Source organism: Fragaria vesca, linkage group LG6 (genome assembly GCF_000184155.1).
Source record: "Fragaria vesca subsp. vesca linkage group LG6, FraVesHawaii_1.0, whole genome shotgun sequence".
In the NCBI taxonomy this organism is placed as follows: domain Eukaryota; kingdom Viridiplantae; phylum Streptophyta; class Magnoliopsida; order Rosales; family Rosaceae; genus Fragaria; species Fragaria vesca.
The window spans coordinates 27,130,878-27,150,491 of NC_020496.1; the positions used below are offsets into that span (position 1 = coordinate 27,130,878).

A 19,614-nucleotide genomic window follows, 5' to 3' on the forward strand; every position below is an offset into this window, starting at 1 on the left:
ATTCACAATTTAAAGGAGCTTAACAATCTTGAACCAGCGATCCGAAGATCCACAACGGTTGCATTAATGTCATGAGCTGACGTGAGTAGTTTTGACAAAATGGTGTCTAAACCGGGAGTGTCGCTATTAGAGCCGGCAACACCTCCCCCTCTTTTCTAGACATCGGCACGACGTTTTCTGCCGTTGCCATGACCCATGTTGTTGTCCCCACATTAGGGGATATCCCAAATAAGTTTATCACATTAGCGTATATACAATTCCTGTTTGTATGATCAAAATCAAGTCTCGTTGGTAATTCCACACCAACTTGGAGGACCTAGAGAACTTGATGATGATCGAATCCGCTAAAGATATGGATCATGATGCCACAAAAGATCATCGACAATATGTAGTCAATTAAGGTGGTAAGCAATCCACTTGACTAATAACTCAACAAGTAGAGTTATATGAACGTTTCGAGAAACGCTCCATGAGTGCATTCCACAGTACTTTGTGGTCATTACTTTTTGCACAGATTGCCATTGAAGGCTTTTGTCGATGTGGCGCGTTAAAGACTTTGAGCGCATGAGATGTGAAATCTCGGCATCTAGGCTTGTTAGCCTGGGGGTCAAAACATGTGGTTTAATCATTTCCAATAAAAGGTTCCACAGATACCAAGCGAAGATCCGCCTTAGGCATCTAGCACGTCAAAACTCAAAGGAGCAGAATATTACATTGCTCTTGCATACAAAACCAAGCTGTTATGAGACTCGATAGAGGTCACAAATGATGCTTTTAATGGTTTGTCCTTTGGATTGATCATACACAATTCGGAAAAGCCGCGAATTGATCAAACACAATTCGGAAAAAGGCCTCGGATTGATCAAGCACAATCCGGTGAAAGGTCGGGGTTGATCAAACACAACCCGGACAAAGAAACAAGAGTGATCAAACACACTCTTGACCCGCGAATAAAATTCCGAGATTTGGGTACCTGCACGCACAAAATCCTAAGCATAGAATGGAGATGGAGAAGGGAGGAAAGGATTTTATCCTCCCCGAGTTATTGAACTTGGAAAAGTTTAAGGTTTCAAAAAACATACCTTTCTAGAGGCTGCCGAGAGGAGAAATAACGTTTCGCCTACTTATACTTCGAATTTGGGGCTGAAAATTTGATAAGAGGAGCAGCTCTGGATGGGGAAGCTGCTGTCAAAATTTCAGGTTGATCGGAGCAAGGGAAGGTGGTGAACCGGTGGTCGGTAGCGGCGGCGGTCTGGAATCTTCCGGCGGCCGGTTCGGAGACTTTCCGGCCGGTTCTCAGGGTGAGACCGGCGGCGTTGGATCCGGGGCGGAGAGAGCTTTCTGGGGATATAAAATTCCGACGGAGGGCAGTCGGAATTTTGGTAGGAAATCGGGAAAAACAAAGCTGCCCGATTTTAGGGTTTTGGTTTTTAGGGTTTAGAAAAAAAATGGTGGGCTATTGGCTCTAGGGTTAGAACAAAGTGCATGATAACGTGATAAAGGATAAAGTGTAGAGACAAAGAGATAGCAAGAGAGTCATCATCTTATTCATTGATAGGAACCCTTTATATAGGGAATTACACAATACCAATATGGTAAGGATATGAATACATAGATCTAGTCTAACTACATATCCTATTGGCATAAGGCCAATGCACACATAGAGAATATCCTAGAACAGACTCTTTATTTTTCAATCATATTTTGACATCTCATCTGTTCAGTTTTTAGGTTTATAGGAGTAGATTATTTCTACAAATTTTTAGCTAAATTGGTGTTCGTTAAGATAACAAATTAGATCAAATTAATAGACGAACCAAATCTATCAAATATGAACCATTCAAGTTCATAATTGATATATCACACTTATTAATGGCTTAACAGTTTTCAATATAGCTGAAAATTTAGAGAAATGATCTACTCATAAATATTTATAAACTGAACGGTCAAGATGTATAAGATCGAAAGGTGGGATAAGCCGAAAAATCCTCAACTTAAGGGCAACTCCAACAGAGGTTCTAAAACACAGTTTTGGTCTTATATATGGACTTTTCATCTCCAACAGGCCAAAATAAAAGGTTCTGGTTTTGGAAATATAGGACCAAGTCCTTTTCTTAGTCTCAAATCTGAGACAATTCCAGGACCAAGACTTGGGGCCACTCGACTTTGGGCTGCGCTATAGACGAATCAGAAGCGACGCGCTCGGCACAAAGGCGGAGGGAAACACGCTCTCCAGCTCAATTTAAAACGACAACGCTTGTAACGCGTGCTCCAGCGTCAGTCGAGCGCTTTTCAGCTGTGTCTGAGCCCCATGTCACCTGCGCCTGTCTCCTTAATTTGTGACCGTTGGGGAGCTCCAACGGGTATAGAACGGACGGCCCTGATTTCGTCTCAATTTGAAATGGACGGTCAGTCCAAAACAGAGATCCAACGGTCTAAAAACAATAGACGGCCTAAGATCTTTGTTGATAAAAAAAATCAATGGCCAGAATAATTTCATCCTTATTAAACTCGTTTTTACCTCAGAAAAACTAAAAAAACTAATATCAGAAATAACAAAAAAATGTATAGATCCGTTGGCAACTTTTTTTGAAGAATTCTATAAATACCAACCTAAGACTTCACAAATTCCTCACACCAAAATCTTTTTCTCCTTCCAAACTTTCATTTATTCTTGTTCTTCATTTTTTTTTTCCAAGAGAAAAAATGGGCAAAAGAAAGGATTCATGGAGGCACAATGAAGAAGCTATTTTTTGCCAAGCTTGGATCACCATCACCATCGATGGTGCCACCGAAACAAATCAATCAGCGGATACAATGTGGGAGAGTATATCGGCCGAGTACAATGCACAAAAACTGACGAATTACATAGAGAGATCATCAGATAGTTGTAAGGCTCATTGAAATGTATTTAGTCCGCTATGTACGAAATGGCGTGAATCTCTTACCCAAAGCAAAGCGGGCCACTGAATCAGCGAAAATAAAGAAGACGATGTCAGTATATTATTCATATGTTAAGTGATGTTTTATTTATTCTTTGTCATTTAATTTATAGAAAATTATGTGTGTAGCTAGGTTGCTAAGTGTGTAACCATCAGCATATGAGCACTTAATTTTACTCATGCTAAGACAATATATTTTAGTGCAAGTAGTATATAAATTATTTAATTTGTTGTGTAGCTCATGAGTACTAATAAATATTACTTCATTTAGCTAGGTCAATTTTCTATGACAAAATTGGCACGGATTTTGTCTATGATCATTGTTGGCGATACTTAAAAAATACTATCAAGTTAACGCCTTCCACCGAAGTCATGAACTCGTGTATTCCTACGTACTCCTATCAACTTGGAAGAAGATAGAGCACACTAGGGATGACAATAATCCTCAGCGGGTAGGGTACCCATGGGTATTCGACCTTAACGGGGGAGATATATGGAGATAAACAGGTGAATGGTATGGGGATCCTCAGTATTCAGATTTTTGAATCGGGTACAGGGCGGGTATGGTATTTTGATATTCATCCTCATCCCCACCCATTTAGGATGAAAATATTATTATATACAATTTATTATATATATATATTTTTTAATATATATTATTTATAAATAAATATTTATGTAAAATCTTTTGTAATATTTATTTACTATGATTCTCTTAATGAATATTTATAGAAACTTCATTTGTAACCGAGACTTGTATTCTTTTTTGTTGGTTTGAATCAAGAAACTTATTTATATATGTATTTGATTTGATTTTCATATTTTTATATTTCGTAATTATTTTTTAAAAATTAATTATTACATAATTGTTAACGGGGATCGGGGCGGGTATGAGAACGTAATCCCCAAAGAGGACGAGGACGGGGACGGGGAATTCTCATTATCTAATTACGGGGAATAGGGCGGGTACGGGGATGAGGAATGAAAAATGATACAGGTATGATATTTTGATCCTCTGACCCTACCCTACCCATTGCCATCCCTAAGCACATGTCAATGAAGCGGAGCCAACTACAACAAAACAAGCACGGCCTCAAGAACAAAAAGCTCAAAAGTTAGCAAAGAAAAAAGGCAAGCAACAAGATGCGGATGGCTTACGCATTCAAATGCAAAAGGCTCAAGAACAAAATGAGCGAGAATATCTATAAAGGCAACAACAATTTGAGCACGCGCTTCGGATGATCGTATTATGATGGTTGATCTATCAACGTTCGATACCCCAAGAAAGAGGGGTTATTGGGAAAGGAGACAACAAGAGATAATTAACAGGGAGGAAGGAACCTCAAGCATCTCGGTGAACCCTTAAGATCAAGCCCCCACCGAAGATCAAACATCAACCCAAGGAGACAACCGTAACTTGGCCAATTATGTTCCGGTTCATGAAACACAATGGATCAACTAGAACCATCAATTAGGAAGTATCCATTTAATTTACCTAAATCAACGTTGTTGTTTGTTTTTAGTTGTAATGTTATATATCTTTAAGTTATGAATAAAATGTTATTGTTTTTTTTATGATAACCATTCAACTATGAAATCATTCGACATAAAAACCATTAACTTTTATTGAATAGCAAAAGAAAATGCACACCACATAACACAAGAATATACAAGCAAAAGCACACTGCACAAACAAAGGTCATGAGAAACCGGCAACTTATTGAAAGCAATAAATTTAAAGCTCATCACTGGTCATTCTCATAAGCTTGCAGCTTCATGCTCCACAAGTGATCAACTAAATATTCTTGGAGGTTTTTATTCATCATTGGACATCTTACCTCCCTATAGCGACATATGAATTGATTTAGCCGGTTCGGATTACACTCAACAGAGGTGTCTTGATCATGAATTCTGTCATATATATATATATATATATATATATATATATGCCTTTCTTGGTCTGGTAGGGATGTCATTCATATCAAATGGCTTAACTACATCTTCATCATGCTCATCTTCGACAATCATATTATGCAAGATGATGCACGTCATCATGATGAACTGAAGATTCTTCTTACTCTATCCATGAGTTGGCCCTCTTATGATTGCCCGACGAGCTTGAATAATACCAAAAGCTCTCTCTACGTTTTTTCTATATGCTTCTCGCATCCTTGTGAAATGTTTTGTCTGCGGCGTCCTCGGGTTTTTGATTGCTTGAACAAATGCGGCTCATTTCAGGTAAATGTCATCAACAAGGTAATAACATTGCCCATAATGCCTATTTTGTACTTCATAGCTCACCTGAGGAGTTTCACCACGAGACACATCATTAAACAAATGTGATTGTTCAAGGACATTAATATCATTTAAGGAACCTGGAAGGCCGAAGAAGGCGTGCCAAATCCAAGTATCATAGGATGTCATTGCCTCTAAGATGATTGTTGGTTTCCCGTTATAGCCAGTATACTGCCCTCCCCATCTGGTGGGACAATTTTTCCACTGCCAGTGTATAAAATCGAGGCTCCCAATCATTTTCGGAAATCCTCTTTTTGTTGCCTTATCGAGAAGCCGTCGCAGATCTGCCGGTGTTGGTCGACGGAGATAATGCTCATGGTACACATTCCATATTGCTTTAGTGAAGTGTTCCAAAATCTCGATGGCAGTGGATTTTGTAATATTCATGTAATCATCATAGAAGTCGGTTGTGACCTCATATGCAGGTTGTCTCATGGCGCATGTAAGTTTTTGTTCAGTGGATAGGCCAACTCTCCCAAAGTCCCAGTCGCATCTCTTCTTTGAACAAAATAAGGATCGTAGTTGGCCACATCATGCATCATCATGTCAAAGACCCAAGGTTGCATTCTGTATCGCCTATGAAATATATTTGGTTCGTACATGCATGGATCCGTGAAATATAGAGCTTTGAGACGTTGATCCATGATCTCTCTGTTTCTGGCAGTATACGAGCAACTTTCCGAAGAACCACCCCATTGTGAATCCTCATATTTCAGATCTTGGATTTGCAAGGCAGCAACATACATCATCATGGATCTTTATTGGTTTCTCGTAACGACCTCTTCTTGATCTTTCATAAACCATTTTGTCAAACGATTCATTGTAGAAAAACAGTTTCACAAAATCAAAAGGAAACAATGTGAAGATTTTGATATGAGAAGAGTGTTGTGAATTTGTGAGGAATGAAGATGACGATGACCTCATATTTATAGACAATTTGAGATGATATCAACAGATAAGATATGACACGTGTTAGACAAATATAACCCGTAATCTAGATAACCAATTAGTGTTTGACACGTGACGACGATAATCACATCTGAACTCAGTTGTATGTTGTATATACCGACACAACGCAAGATAATATCTGTCAATAATTTGATTGTTTGTCATACATGCCGACATAAAACGACAAAAAGTTAGAATGTATTTATTTTTTTCAATTAAAAAAATTATATTTAATTATAAGAATAATTTAAAATTTGAATTGAAATTTGTTTAGTCTTTGTGGTTTGAAGTCGACATCTGTTTAGTTCTTATGGTTTTATTTTAATCTGAATAGTCCTTAAAGTCATGATTTTTCATCTAAATAGTCATTCCGACAATTTTCTCAGTTAAAGGTCATAAGGACTATTTGGATGAAAAATCATGACTTTAAGGGCTATTCAGATAAAAATAAAACCATAAGGATTATTTGGATGGAAAAATCGTGACTTTAAGGACTATTTAGATCAAAATAAAACCATAAGGATTAAACAGATGTCGACTTCAAACCAGAAGGACTATACAATATTTTAATTTTGTGATAAAAAATAAAAATTGTGAAGTTTTATCAACTTAATATGGTTATTAACATATTATTTAATATACTATTCATAAATATGCCACCCATAACTTATTTTAAATCAACAAAAGTGAATATAAGACCTCATATATGACTCATTGTTGGAGATGAGAAAATGAGTTATAAATGAATACTGCAATAAAGAGGTCTTAAAATGGATATAAGACTCAATTTATAGGACCATGGTTGGAGTTGCCCTAAGAGTCCTTATTAGAATGGCTCTTAATCTATTCGACTAATCAAACAGTGATAGCTTTATTCGACTCTATGCGGCATAGCCTATTCTAGAGCTTGAGGAATTCGGATACATGTATATAAAGGCTTTCGATTCTTAAACAATAGCATCAAACACGACAAAAGCTTCATCTTCTCTCTCTAAGCCTACAACTTATCACAACATTATGTCTTCCTCTAAGGTCTCAGTGATGCTTTGCCTCTCTGCCGTGTTGTTAAGTTCTTTCATGGCCATGGCTGCAGCCCGTAATTTCTAATAAGACTTTGAAATCACATTCGGGTAGCAACGTGATTGAAATTGAAAACAATGACTAAGGATAGAGAGAGTCTATATTGCCCTCTAACAACATACGAACACAACTCGATCAAATTGTACTTACAAAACCTCCAATATGGTTGGCATTCCCTGAAAACACCAATCGCTGTCATTTTCTCATTGGGTTTGGCGCGCACAAAGCCAAAGCCAATCGCAATCCATTGTGATCTCTCCCACCCAACAATAATAGCACACACCTTGAAATACACGAATCCGCTCGTTTTCATCGCTGTCTCTTACCCACAGCAACTACTACTACTTCCAAGTTCCAACCAACGCAAACAAAACTATGCTTCGACTCGGTCTCCTCCCATTTCATCGTATTCCAGTCTCTTCCCATTTCCTCAATCTCTCTCCCAAACCCGCAATGGCCGTCTCTTCTTACACGACGTCGTCTAACTCCTCCTCTTCCTCTAAGCTCCTCTTCCGTCAACTCTTCGAGAAGGACTCCTCCACCTACACTTACCTCCTCGCCGACGTGTCCCACCCCGATAAACCCGCTCTGGTCTGCCCTTTTGGTTTCTGATGAATAAGTTTTGTTTTGTTGGGATGTGTAACTTATGATGGCATTGATTTGATTTTGCAGTTGATTGACCCTGTGGACAAGACTGTGGACAGGGATCTTTCCCTTGTTAAGGAGTTGGGTTTGAAGCTTGTTTATGCTATGAACACTCATGTTCATGCTGATCATGTCACTGGCACTGGTCTCATCAAGGTTTGGACTTTGGTGCTTTTTTGCTGAATCATTTTTGTTTTGGGAATTTTGGATTGTGGTAGTTGGGACAAAGTTGTGATTTTTATGCAATTTGGCAATATGGGAAGAGAAAGTTGTGATCTTTGTGCAGTTTGTGGTTTGGTAATTGACATTGATATGAGTTGTGGTTGTTTGAGGCAGAGTAAGCTTGATGGTGTGAAGTCTGTGATTTCAAGGGCAAGCAAGTCGAAAGCTGATCATTTGATTGAGGCTGGTGATAAAATCTATTTTGGGGACCTGTTTTTGGAGGTTTGGCAGCACTTAATATTTTTGAAATTATTCAAGAAATTGTGTGTTACTTGATGTGTGAGTGGATGAACAACTGAAAATGTTTGTTTCGTGGGCTAGGAAAATAAGGAAATAGTTCTACTTTTTTCTATATACCATCGTGTGTTCAAGCTGGTTTTCTTGAGAATTGATCCTTTGTCTCTTTGATGTTGTGTGAGATCAAGTTGTCTTCATAATTGTAATGGAATAATGAGCAAGTAGTGGGGAGATCATATGATAATGTCCTAGCCTCCCAGATGAATGTAAAAGTTAACGTGGTGGATTTATTTGTAGTATTTAATCCAACTCGGCCATAGTTTTGGAAACATACAGGTATGAGTGCTGAATAGTCAGCTCTTGGCTGATCAAAATAGGAGAAGTTCTGTAATAGGGTAGTGGTAGCTCATAAATGTTAAAACTTTCGTAGACTAGGAGAGTTGTATGTGCTGGTCTATGCCGTGGTCTACTGCATCCCATTCAAGGTGAAACTACGGAGATGATAAAAAGAAACAACCTTTTGCAACGAAGTTTGTCTGCTAGTTACTGATTTCAACCTAGTTAGTCTTTTTGCTCGTGTTGAGAGTGTGCAAATGTATATGTATGCATGTCTGTTTGCTTTTGTGTTTGTATGTGTCGTTTCTAGATCTGTTTCTTATGTCTATGTCGTCTGCTGCATCCAATTACTGGTGCGATGAACTGACCGCAGAAAAATGAGTAAAATAACCAACTAATACTGAATAATGAGATCATTTTAATTGCTAGTGATAATGTGCTTCTCTGAATTGGGTTTCTTTCTACATCTGGGTATGTCTGCACATGTATTTATACATGTGGATCTTATGTTTGTTATTTTGTATTTCAGGTTCGAGCTACTCCTGGGCATACATTAGGTTGTGTTACCTATGTTACAGGTGATGGGCCTAATCAGCCACAACCACGAATGGCTTTCACTGGAGATGCTGTACTCATACGTGGATGTGGGAGAACTGATTTTCAGGTACAGTATGTAAATTTCTAAAAAAATGTTTGTTTTTTGACTGAAACATTCTCTCTTTTTACAAAGATAAGATGAAGGAAAAAAAAAAAGACACAAAAAGCTTGTCAGCAAAGAGTTGGCTTGCTCTTTATTCAGACTTTTTAGGGGATTTATCAAGGACCTTTTGTTGAATTTGTTTATTCTCTGTGCAGGGCGGAAGCTCAGATCAACTCTATGAGTCGGTCCATTCTCAGGCAAGTACAAGCTGATGAGATGTCATACCTTTTAGGAGATGTCATACCTTTGAGAGTTGAAACCATGTAAAATAAATGAATTTGTAGTTATACACTTAATTTGATTTTGGGAAAACCACTAATGCATTTGTGTTACATCTCCAGATCTTCACTTTGCCAAAGGATACATTAATCTATCCTGCTCATGATTACAAGGGATTCACTGTATGGAACCATCTGATTTCTATTTTTTCTCTACCAAGTAGATCTTAGCAGCTGCTTATGTCACATGTCTTCTTCCATGCAGGTTAGCACTGTGGGGGAGGAGATGCTCTATAATCCTCGGCTTACAAAAGATAAGGTATACATTTTTTCTTCTTTTTTTTTTCCCTGTGAAGTGTTAATCTTTTTCATTGATAATTTGGTTATATTCAGCACACTTTTTCCCTATATTTATCAAACTAATTCATTTTTTGACTCCTATTTTCAGGAGGGGTTTGAAGATATCATGAAAAGTAAGTAAAATGTTATGTGCCTGAACATAATCGATTCTACGACTCCCATTTCATTTGTCACTGGATATTCAACCACTAGGCTTGGATTAAGTCTTTCTTTGTTTCATTGGGCTGGATTTTTACAGATCTAAAACTCGCATATCCAAAAATGATTGATGTAGCTGTGCCTGCGAATATGGTTTGTGGATTGCAAGATTTGTCTGAAAGGCCTGTTGAGTCCGTATCAACCTAGAGACATAATCACGGCTCAGACTTGTGTTCTGTACAAAAACGTCTGGATGGAGCTGGCTTAACTACATGGATAAATTACCTTTCCACTACACGTGGTGCATTCTACCCCTACAGTTGAGTGTGTTTTAGACTTTGAAAGTATACAGATCATGCCATAACAATATTGACTCATCACATTGAAGCATGATTGATAGAGCAAGCTACATCTGCCTGTTGTACAATAATGATGAGGTAATTAATGATAACCCATCTTCTTTACTGTTCGTCATACTGAAGCCTCATGCAATATCTTCTGCATTTGTTCAAAACTTGTGTACATGTTATTATGAGAGTTCTGATTGTTCTTCAGATGGTTCTGGATATTGTTCTTGGAGCATCATCAGTCTACTTATCTTGGTCTTCTGTGTTCATTTTCTTTCTCTTAATCTGTAGAAATGCTTGAATCAGCACCTACGATCATAAAAGAGTTTTAAATACTGTTTCATAACCTCATCGTTCATTTTACAATAAACCTTTGCTATTCTAGGACCATTACAAATGAAATTACTAACGTGCGAAGAAATAACCAACACTAAAATCGTTGAATTGTTGATATCCAACAGTTACTAATGCTATTCTGAACAGCATCAGGTCATTCAGGTGTACTCCATCCAGGTAGCTAATCAAATAATCAAATAATGAAATCATGAACTTGAAACATTTTCATTTTGTTATCTTCTATTTAACGAATCCGGCAGGGCCAAGAAATATAAACGTATGGTCCAGCCTGTTATAACAACATGCTAGAGTCAGGCCGGTCCGCTGACGGGCTGCACCTCTTGGCTCGTACCATGTTCGAACCTAACGACCCGTTTTGCACCTCTATACGTATTGTTCAATTAAGTAACAAACACTTTCCAGTTGTGAGTCCAAGTAAAGCGCTAGCAGCAATTTCAAAAGTTCCAAGCATAGATTTTCACATTCGGACGATTGAAGAAAGGAATGTGGTGGCCTTTTGATTCACATCCAAATGCTACAAGACAGATTTGGCAATTGAAATTCTCATCAGTATTCCCAAAGTTCAACATCTTTGTAATCTTTTACTTACTCCAATATCAAATGTTTGATTTTGGTAAATTTTGATAAACACTTTGGGAGTTTGAGGCAGACCTAAAACGTGATTGCGTGTTGGGACTGCCGCATATAGTAGCACCACCACCATCAACTACTTAATTTGTGTGTCAAACAAAAACTCTTTCCCACATTCCACGAACATTTTTGGCCTTGTTCTAGGGAAAGAAAATTGTTATGCAAGGTAAAGTGACTTATGCCTATTTGTGTATTAAAAACCCATTTTATATATAATGGTGTGGTGAAGAGGAGTATGATGCAACTTCAAAGAATTCAAATCATCTTTTACCACATTTGTTTTCAATTGGAACAATACAATCGAGGATATTCAATGAATTCATATTCATAGTCACAAATTAATACTTATCTTGTGTTTCCTTGCATATTTGAAATGAGACAACATATAACATCTTACTATTTCATAAGATCGGAAGAATGACTTCTCTAAAATGTTGTGTTTCCTTACATATTTGAAATGCGACAACATATAACATTTCACTACTCTTTCATAAGATCGGAAGAATGACTACTCTAAACACATTAAAAATGGGGTTCTGCAAAACAATTTAATTCACTCTTTCACCAATTAGTGTATTTATTTAATTTGAACTTTCCTTTCCGGCCAATACATGTTTTACAGGTGCTGAATCAATACATTCCAACTCGAGTTACAGTTGCTGAATCAACACACTCCAAATCGAGTAGCTTTGGATCCGAATATTGCAGTGATTGTTGAAACTTTTGCCACAAACCTCTGTATATAGGAAAATATTAGAGCATCAGCCATCAGACACCCTAATTAATAATGAAATGGCCAATTTCTCTTTGAATTATACTGAGAATTTTGGACTAGCTAGCTAGCTACACAAAAATTGATTCAAAAACTCGGATAGGGTTGTGTGAGTTTCATATTTCAAAGTCAGCACCACACGGGAGCAGAGACAAGTTACACCCAAACACAATGGCACACAATGTGGGAAAAATTGATTTAAAACGTAGTACTTGTTCATATCTTTTCCAGTTTCAAAGCCTTGTTTATAAGTTTTTTATTAGTGTAGGTTTTTGGAGTCAACATTACTTCAAAATCCAAAATAGTCCAACTGCAAAACAAATCCTGTATGCAAAATTTTGATTAAATCCACGTATATATATGTGTGTATATATATATATATTATATGTTATAGTACTAAAGAAGATTATGGCGGCAACGGCATGTAATCTTTATATGTTTGTGTTCATATTTCTAGGTGTCATGTTGAACATTCCAAGCAAATAATGGCAGACATTCTCCCATATTTAATTAGCTAGTTAGGTATTTGGTCCCGTATATGTTTTCATTTTCAAATGAGATTACATTCTTGGCCAAAATTTCTAAGTTATATATGACAGTATTTCCTTGGTTAGCCTACGTTACAATTTGTCATTTATATGGAAAAGAAGACAAATAGCTTGTGTTCCAAGTTAAGTTTTTGAGTCATGATCACCAATAAGATGGTTGAGGCTAAGTTACGAGTCTGATGTGTAGTTAATCGAGAAATATGTTGAACTTTTAATTCTTCAATATAATCGAAAAACGATAACAAACACGGATATAAATTGATATATGTTTCAAAACAATTTTCAAAAAAGTCTAAAACGTCGACGCCCGTCTTCATAATAAGTCTATTTATGATCGCTTTCACTTTGAATTCCCTGATGCAACCCTACTGCATATCATAATCAGGAAACCACAACTCAAACCCAGCCTATGAATGGTGTTATGGCGCTAGATAGCTATCAAGATTCTTTGCTTAATTTTAGTCTTTTAGCGAGCTAGGGTTCAATTTCCTGTCCATCCTTCTTAAAATACCGTCATCTTGTACTAGATTAGTTAGTTACTCCCCTACTATTCATGCCCTTCTTTACAGGTGACTTGCTTATCACAGCTAGTCAAAAAACTGACCAAAAGAACTGACTACGTTATACAGGTCAGTTTTGACAGGTTGATCTGTTGAATCAACCCTAGTTTATTGATTACGTAATTACAAAAAAAAAAACACAGATTCATTCAAAAATAAAATGCTCTATACTCATAGTACTGTTGCTGCACCCTTAAAAGAAGTCTTAATTGGCTATATAGGAAGCACTGCATGTTTGAACTATATATAGATCATAAGCTCATAATTCTCTAATTTTTTTTTTATCAGGTATTACAGTTTCGTGAGTCAAACTCACAATTTACAAAGAAGAGACTATGTCGTTAAACCAAATGGTACCGGGCATAATTCTCTAAATGAAATGATGGTGCTCCTTAATTTTTGAGTATTGTTGAGCAAGAAGAAAAAATGAACAAATATATGCTTTGAAGCTTTGACTTAGCTTCATTTATTATCTGATAATTATAGTGATTACATAAAGAAGGCAATAGTTTAACATAATTAGTCTTAATCAAACTGTATGTGTGCAAAAGTTAAGTATGCGCGGTACCGACATTCTTGTTTGGCTTTTAACACACCACATATGTAAGTGCTTTGCTATTAATCCTAATCTCTCAAGGTTATGTGTAACTGCAGCTAGAAACGATAAATGTTCTTGGTTAGGTGACATTTAATGGCTTCATCGAGTATACTCGATCTTCCTTTCTTATGGTAAAGAATTGTTAGGTGCGACATTTCTCGGGTGCTTGAGTTTTGAGTGCCTCCGTTAAAGTTGGCGATGAGAATTTCACGTTTTTGTTAGAAAATGATACAGGTAGTTCACGTAATTCATTATAATTGTTCTTTGTCAAATTAGTCTCGAGTCTTTGAAACCTCTAAAGAAAACCTGTGATTTTGATAAGCAAAAAATGTTACGTACACATTTAAATCTTTGATAATTTTCTTATTTTGACTTTTTAATGTTATTTTCGCAACCTCATGACACATATTTTCAAACATGTAATGCTAAACAATTCCGGCTTATACTTTGTCGTTCTTCTCGACCAAACTTTACACAATAGTTTAGCTTTCTAGTCAAAAACTAGAAACTTTCCATATTTTCATTGCTCTTCCAATTTCTATAATTTGGTCCCAACAAAGAAAAAGAATCTAAAATTTTGTTAAGAAACAAAACTTTGAGGCATCATCTTTGCAAGACATGACTAAAGCTAAACGCCTAATACCAAATGTAAAGTCAAAACCAAGACCATGGACTATTACCAAGTAAACTGAAAAAAAAATAACAAGTAAAAAACACCAAAAAGTATTTGAGTGAGACTGGTGCAATGGCATGTTAGCCTGTAATTTATAACGGTAAATGAAGAAGAAGAAGAAAGTGAGAGGAAGAAGCAGAAGATGAAGAAGACCAGGTAAGCACTTACAGAAAGAACCATAACGTAAAAAATATAACATTTTTTCTCAATCAAAACCGCGTATTCAACACACCTCACACCTCCTCCTTTTGATTCAAAGTCTTTGAAACACAATTGAGAATAGACTACTACTGCTACTTCCACCTCGCTTTGCTTTCAGCTCTCTTTCTCTTCTTCAATATATAAGTGTTCTCATCTCCCACATAAATATATTTATCACCTCAATAAATGTGTTCGTCTGACCATTTCTGAGCTCTGATTCAAGTTTCAGTTTCTGGGTTTTTTGTTCTATCCTCTGCTTCCTGCTCTGTTTTCTTTCATTTCTGTTTCAACTTTACACAACCCTTTTGGGAGTTCTTGCTATTTGCTGAAAAAAGCCTAGGAATTTGAGTCAAAAATTCATGCTTTCTGGGTTTCATGTAGGATTCTTTCCCCAGTAACAAAACAAGAAGAGAACATCATCATCACTATGTTTGTTAACGCCTCTCTGGCCCTGGCTCTGGTTCTGATATCTGCAAGCGTTTTTGTATCTATTGCTCGGGTTCACAGCCACAGCAACCACAGCCCCAATGGCTCAACTCTCGCCGGAATAGAGTTCCCGGAGCACATGAGCTTCAATGCTGTGTCCTCTTCATCCCACACCGCCTGTAGCTTTGTAAAGTCAGAGTCAACAACTACAGAATCATCGCCCAATGAAGAATCTGATGATGAAGAAGATGAAGATGAAGAAGCAGTTGGTTCTCATAAACAATCTGTGAAGCTCCACTTGAGGCATGAAAAGAAATCTGTTTTCGAGTCCACCGTCAAAGACTTGACCAGAATTCAAACTCTGCACACCAGAATTGTCGAGAGGAAGAACCAGAACACCATTTCAAGGCTACACAAAGACAAGAAGGTCCCCACAAAGGAGGAGGTTGTTGTCGTTGCTCCGGCAGCCTCACCGGAGTCTTATGTCAGCGCCAGCGAGCTTCCGGGACAGCTGGAGGCGACGTTGAAGTCCGGGGTGAGTCTTGGCTCAGGAGAGTACTTCATGGATGTTTTCATTGGTACACCTCCTAAACACTTTTCTTTGATACTTGATACTGGTAGTGACCTCAATTGGATTCAATGTGCACCTTGCTATGATTGTTTTGAGCAAAACGGACCGCATTATGATCCGAAAGACTCAACTTCATTTAGCAATATAGGCTGCCATGATCCGAGGTGTCAGTTGGTTTCGTCTCCTGACCCTCCTCAGCCTTGCAAAGCTGAGAATCAGACATGTCCTTATTTCTATTGGTATGGAGATAGTTCTAACACAACTGGGGATTTTGCTCTTGAAACATTTACTGTTAATCTTACATCGCCTGCTGGGAAGGCTGAGTATCGGAAAGTTGAGAATGTGATGTTTGGTTGTGGCCATTGGAATAGAGGCTTGTTCCATGGGGCTGCAGGGTTGTTGGGACTAGGGAGAGGGCCTCTCTCCTTTGCTTCTCAGCTTCAATCACTATATGGTCATTCGTTTTCGTATTGTCTTGTTGATAGAAACAGCGATACGAATGTTAGCAGCAAGTTGATATTTGGGGAGGACAAGGCCTTATTGAGCCACCCGCAACTGAATTACACATCCTTGGTTGCTGGCAAAGATAACCCTGTTGATACATTTTACTATGTTCAGATCAAATCTATCCTAGTTGGAGGAGAAGTGGTAAACATACCGGAGGAGACTTGGAAATTGTCATCAGAAGGGGCAGGAGGTACAATCATTGATTCAGGCACTACATTGAGTTACTTTGCGGATCCTGCATATGATATCATCAAGGAGGCATTTTTGAAAAAAATTAAAGGGTATCCGGTAGTGAAGGACTTTCCGGTTTTGGATCCTTGCTACAATGTGTCTGGAGTTGAGAAACTGGAGCTACCAGAATTTGCAATTGTGTTTGCAGATGGAGCTGTTTGGGATTTCCCAGTTGAGAACTACTTCATCCAAATTGAACCTCAAGAGGTTGTTTGCTTAGCGATGTTGGGGACTCCAAAATCTGCTCTTTCGATTATTGGTAACTATCAGCAGCAGAATTTTCACATCCTCTATGACACAAAGAAGTCTAGGCTGGGATATGCACCAATGAATTGCGCTGATGTTTAACAATCTTTGCTAGATGGTGGAGAAACTTTGTCAACATGGTAGTCTGGGAGGGCGGCACAATTTTTTCTCTTCTTTTTAATCTTTTTTCCTCTTATTGAAAATGATCAGAGGTAAACATACACAGAAATTAGATTCATTGTTTTTTCCTTTCTTCTATTGATAGCCAATTAGCTAGACAGGATCATAATCTGTACTGTAACCAGAAGCATCAATGCTATTTGTACACATTTTAAACAGGTTTCAGCTTCTTACTTGCATAAATTTATAGTTTATAGTTTGATATTGTTCCACAGGTTAAGACCAGAAGTTTTACTCAGAAACCTGGTATGAGACTCTTGCTTATTATTCCACAGAGAAGACCTAAATTGTGTCAGTTTTGCTATACCAATTATGAATCTTTCCTATCTTTCTAATCTATATTATCTTTAAGTTTGATAATTGTTTATCCCATTGCGTATCACAGTTGGACTACTAGTTTGTATGGAGGTCGCTTGTCCTGAAATTGAATATAGATCATAGAATGATAAAAATAAAAAACTGGTCAATTGTTAGGTGCGAGAAACCTTTTTCATATACAAAACAAAGAATTAGTCAACCGTTTGGGCTGTCACAGACTACTGTTTCAAGTTCTAAATACACAGTTGATGTTGCGAATATGATATCACTCAATCTAAAGGTAGTCCCAGATGAGCATCGTAAGGTCACTCAATTCAGAGGTAGTTCCAGATTAGCCTCCTAAAGAACACTCGCCGGACCTAAAAATGTCGTCGGATTTTTATGCATGAGGATTAGCCGTATAGTAAATATCCAAGGGTTCTGAGCTCAAATGTGATCCAGCCATCCAGGCAAAAAATTAAAGTAGAATCTGAGTTACCCTTGGAGATAAACATGGTGTAGATGGGTTTGTGGGTTCTGAATGTTTTACTACTTTGGGAGCTTTTCTTTCAGCAGATGGTATCTGACACCAAGGAAGTGCACAGAATAGAATGTTCAGCCTTCCAACCACCACAATTGAAGTGCTTTGAAATTTCTTGCAAGGTCATGACTGCCTCCAAAAGGCCAACTCTTACAGCTTTAGCCGACTTACAAGCATTTTCTTTTTCATTAGTTTCCATTTTCATTTTCATCCATTCATCTACCATTTTAGTGCAGGTCATTGTCTATGAGCTATGTACTTTTACAGAAAAATCTGATTAGGTAGATAAATTGACCCTTAGTATCAAGTGCATCATTTGGTGCAAATTGGGATGTTTTCTGGGTTGATAGCTAGAGACCATTCTACTAAACATTCAACGGTTATGAGTTCATTATGTGATCTTAACCAAATGTTATGATCGAATCCTTTCTTTTTTGGCTCAGCAAACTCTTGTACACAGCTAGGACTAAAATTTGATAAAAAAGAAAGCTGAAATTTCAAGTACATTCCGAGTTCCTTTAGAAGTAAACATGGTGTAGGTGGGTTTGTGGGTTCTGAATGATACTTCTTTGGGAGATTTTCTTCCAACAAATACATAATTCTGACACCAAGAAATTGCACAAAATAGAATGTTCTGTCTGTACCATAATTGAAATGCTTTGAACTTTCTTGCAATGGAAGAAATTAATAGATTCTACATGGGAAGGCAAGGCGGATCGTCCTCCAGAAAGTCCAATTGTTTACAACTTTAGACCCCCGGCCCCCTAAAACCAGCAATGCTGTATCATTTGCATAATTGCATTCTGTTACAACATTTTAATGCAAGTCCTTGTTTAGGACCTGTGTCATTCTTGCAAATAATCGGATTGATTAGATTGATAGAGATATGCATAAACTCGTAGAAGATGATAGGATTTGAATTTTGACACCAGCAATAAATTGCATTAGTTGGTAGAAATTGGGGATTCTTTCTGGCTCTGATAGGAACCAGGAAGAGACTAATCTTCTGGGTCTGATAGGAACTAGGAAGAGACTAATCTAATGAAGATCTCAGTCTTTGACGACCTGGAGTCAAGGGCATCCTTGTGCCATTCATATTAGCAGGGGTGACGGCTCTGCCGTGTATGAATCACCATGTGTCCTAAGGGAGGAACCCTACTCAAGGCAACTTCGTACGTTCCTGCTGCTTTCTTGGGCTGCTTGAGTCTTCTATTGAAGTTCAAACTCCAATTAGAAGTAAAATTATGATGAAGACAGTTTTGATAATGAAATTGAAATTAAACACCTTTGCCAACATTATTCCGTGGCTAAAATATACACATGAAACAAAGATATACACAAAACATAATTTTTTAGCAATGCATCACACGCAAAAGAATTGTTTGTCATTATGTCATTTGATAAGAAAAAATGACATTCATCAAATGTTTATAATGTTTATTAAAGATTACCATCCAATTCAATCAAAAGTCTCTTATTAACAATGTAAAAGTTCCTTGGAGAATAAAAATATAGTTCAAGACATCCATAGCTTGCAAAAGATTGCTCAAGTTTCTCCTCTACTGGCTATGCTTCTTCTTCATCTTTATGGAAAAATGCTCTTCCCCTTGTTGCTTTCCAATTTGATCACTCTAGGTCTCTAGACTAGTAGTCTAGTGGGGTTGTTGTAGTATTACAGTCCCGTTCACACGGTCACTAGCTGACCATGAAACATTTGCTCAACTATCATTAGATTAGGCTCATTTAAATCCAGCAGATAAGAAATAATGAGGCTAAATTAAACTAAAATTATTGTTTTGTATTTTTTT

The 19,614-nt window shown here is 37.4% G+C and overlaps 2 protein-coding genes and 1 pseudogene across 3 annotated transcripts; 2 read left to right on the plus strand and 1 right to left on the minus strand.

Annotated features, from left to right (window-relative positions):
* Positions 1-5,171: 5,171 nt before the first annotated feature.
* On the minus strand, positions 5,172-5,672 carry LOC101293707. The gene has a single exon (XM_004305792.1). The coding sequence runs from the start codon at positions 5,670-5,672 to the stop codon at positions 5,172-5,174; it is 501 nt and encodes a 166-aa protein (XP_004305840.1).
* A 1,713-nt stretch (positions 5,673-7,385) lies between these two features.
* Positions 7,386-10,745, plus strand: LOC101313434 (hydroxyacylglutathione hydrolase 3, mitochondrial-like). Its single transcript, XM_004303839.1, has 9 exons — positions 7,386-7,856; positions 7,938-8,066; positions 8,247-8,354; positions 9,235-9,369; positions 9,561-9,602; positions 9,747-9,806; positions 9,889-9,942; positions 10,072-10,096; positions 10,222-10,745. Exons 1-9 carry the CDS (start codon positions 7,641-7,643, stop codon positions 10,326-10,328), a joined length of 876 nt encoding a protein of 291 aa, XP_004303887.1. The 5' UTR covers positions 7,386-7,640; the 3' UTR covers positions 10,329-10,745.
* On the plus strand, positions 10,677-17,210 carry LOC101313138 (annotated as a pseudogene). The gene is made up of 3 exons (XR_185013.1): positions 10,677-10,691; positions 14,172-14,224; positions 15,309-17,210. The product of XR_185013.1 is annotated as an aspartic proteinase nepenthesin-1-like (transcript).
* Positions 17,211-19,614: the final 2,404 nt, after the last annotated feature.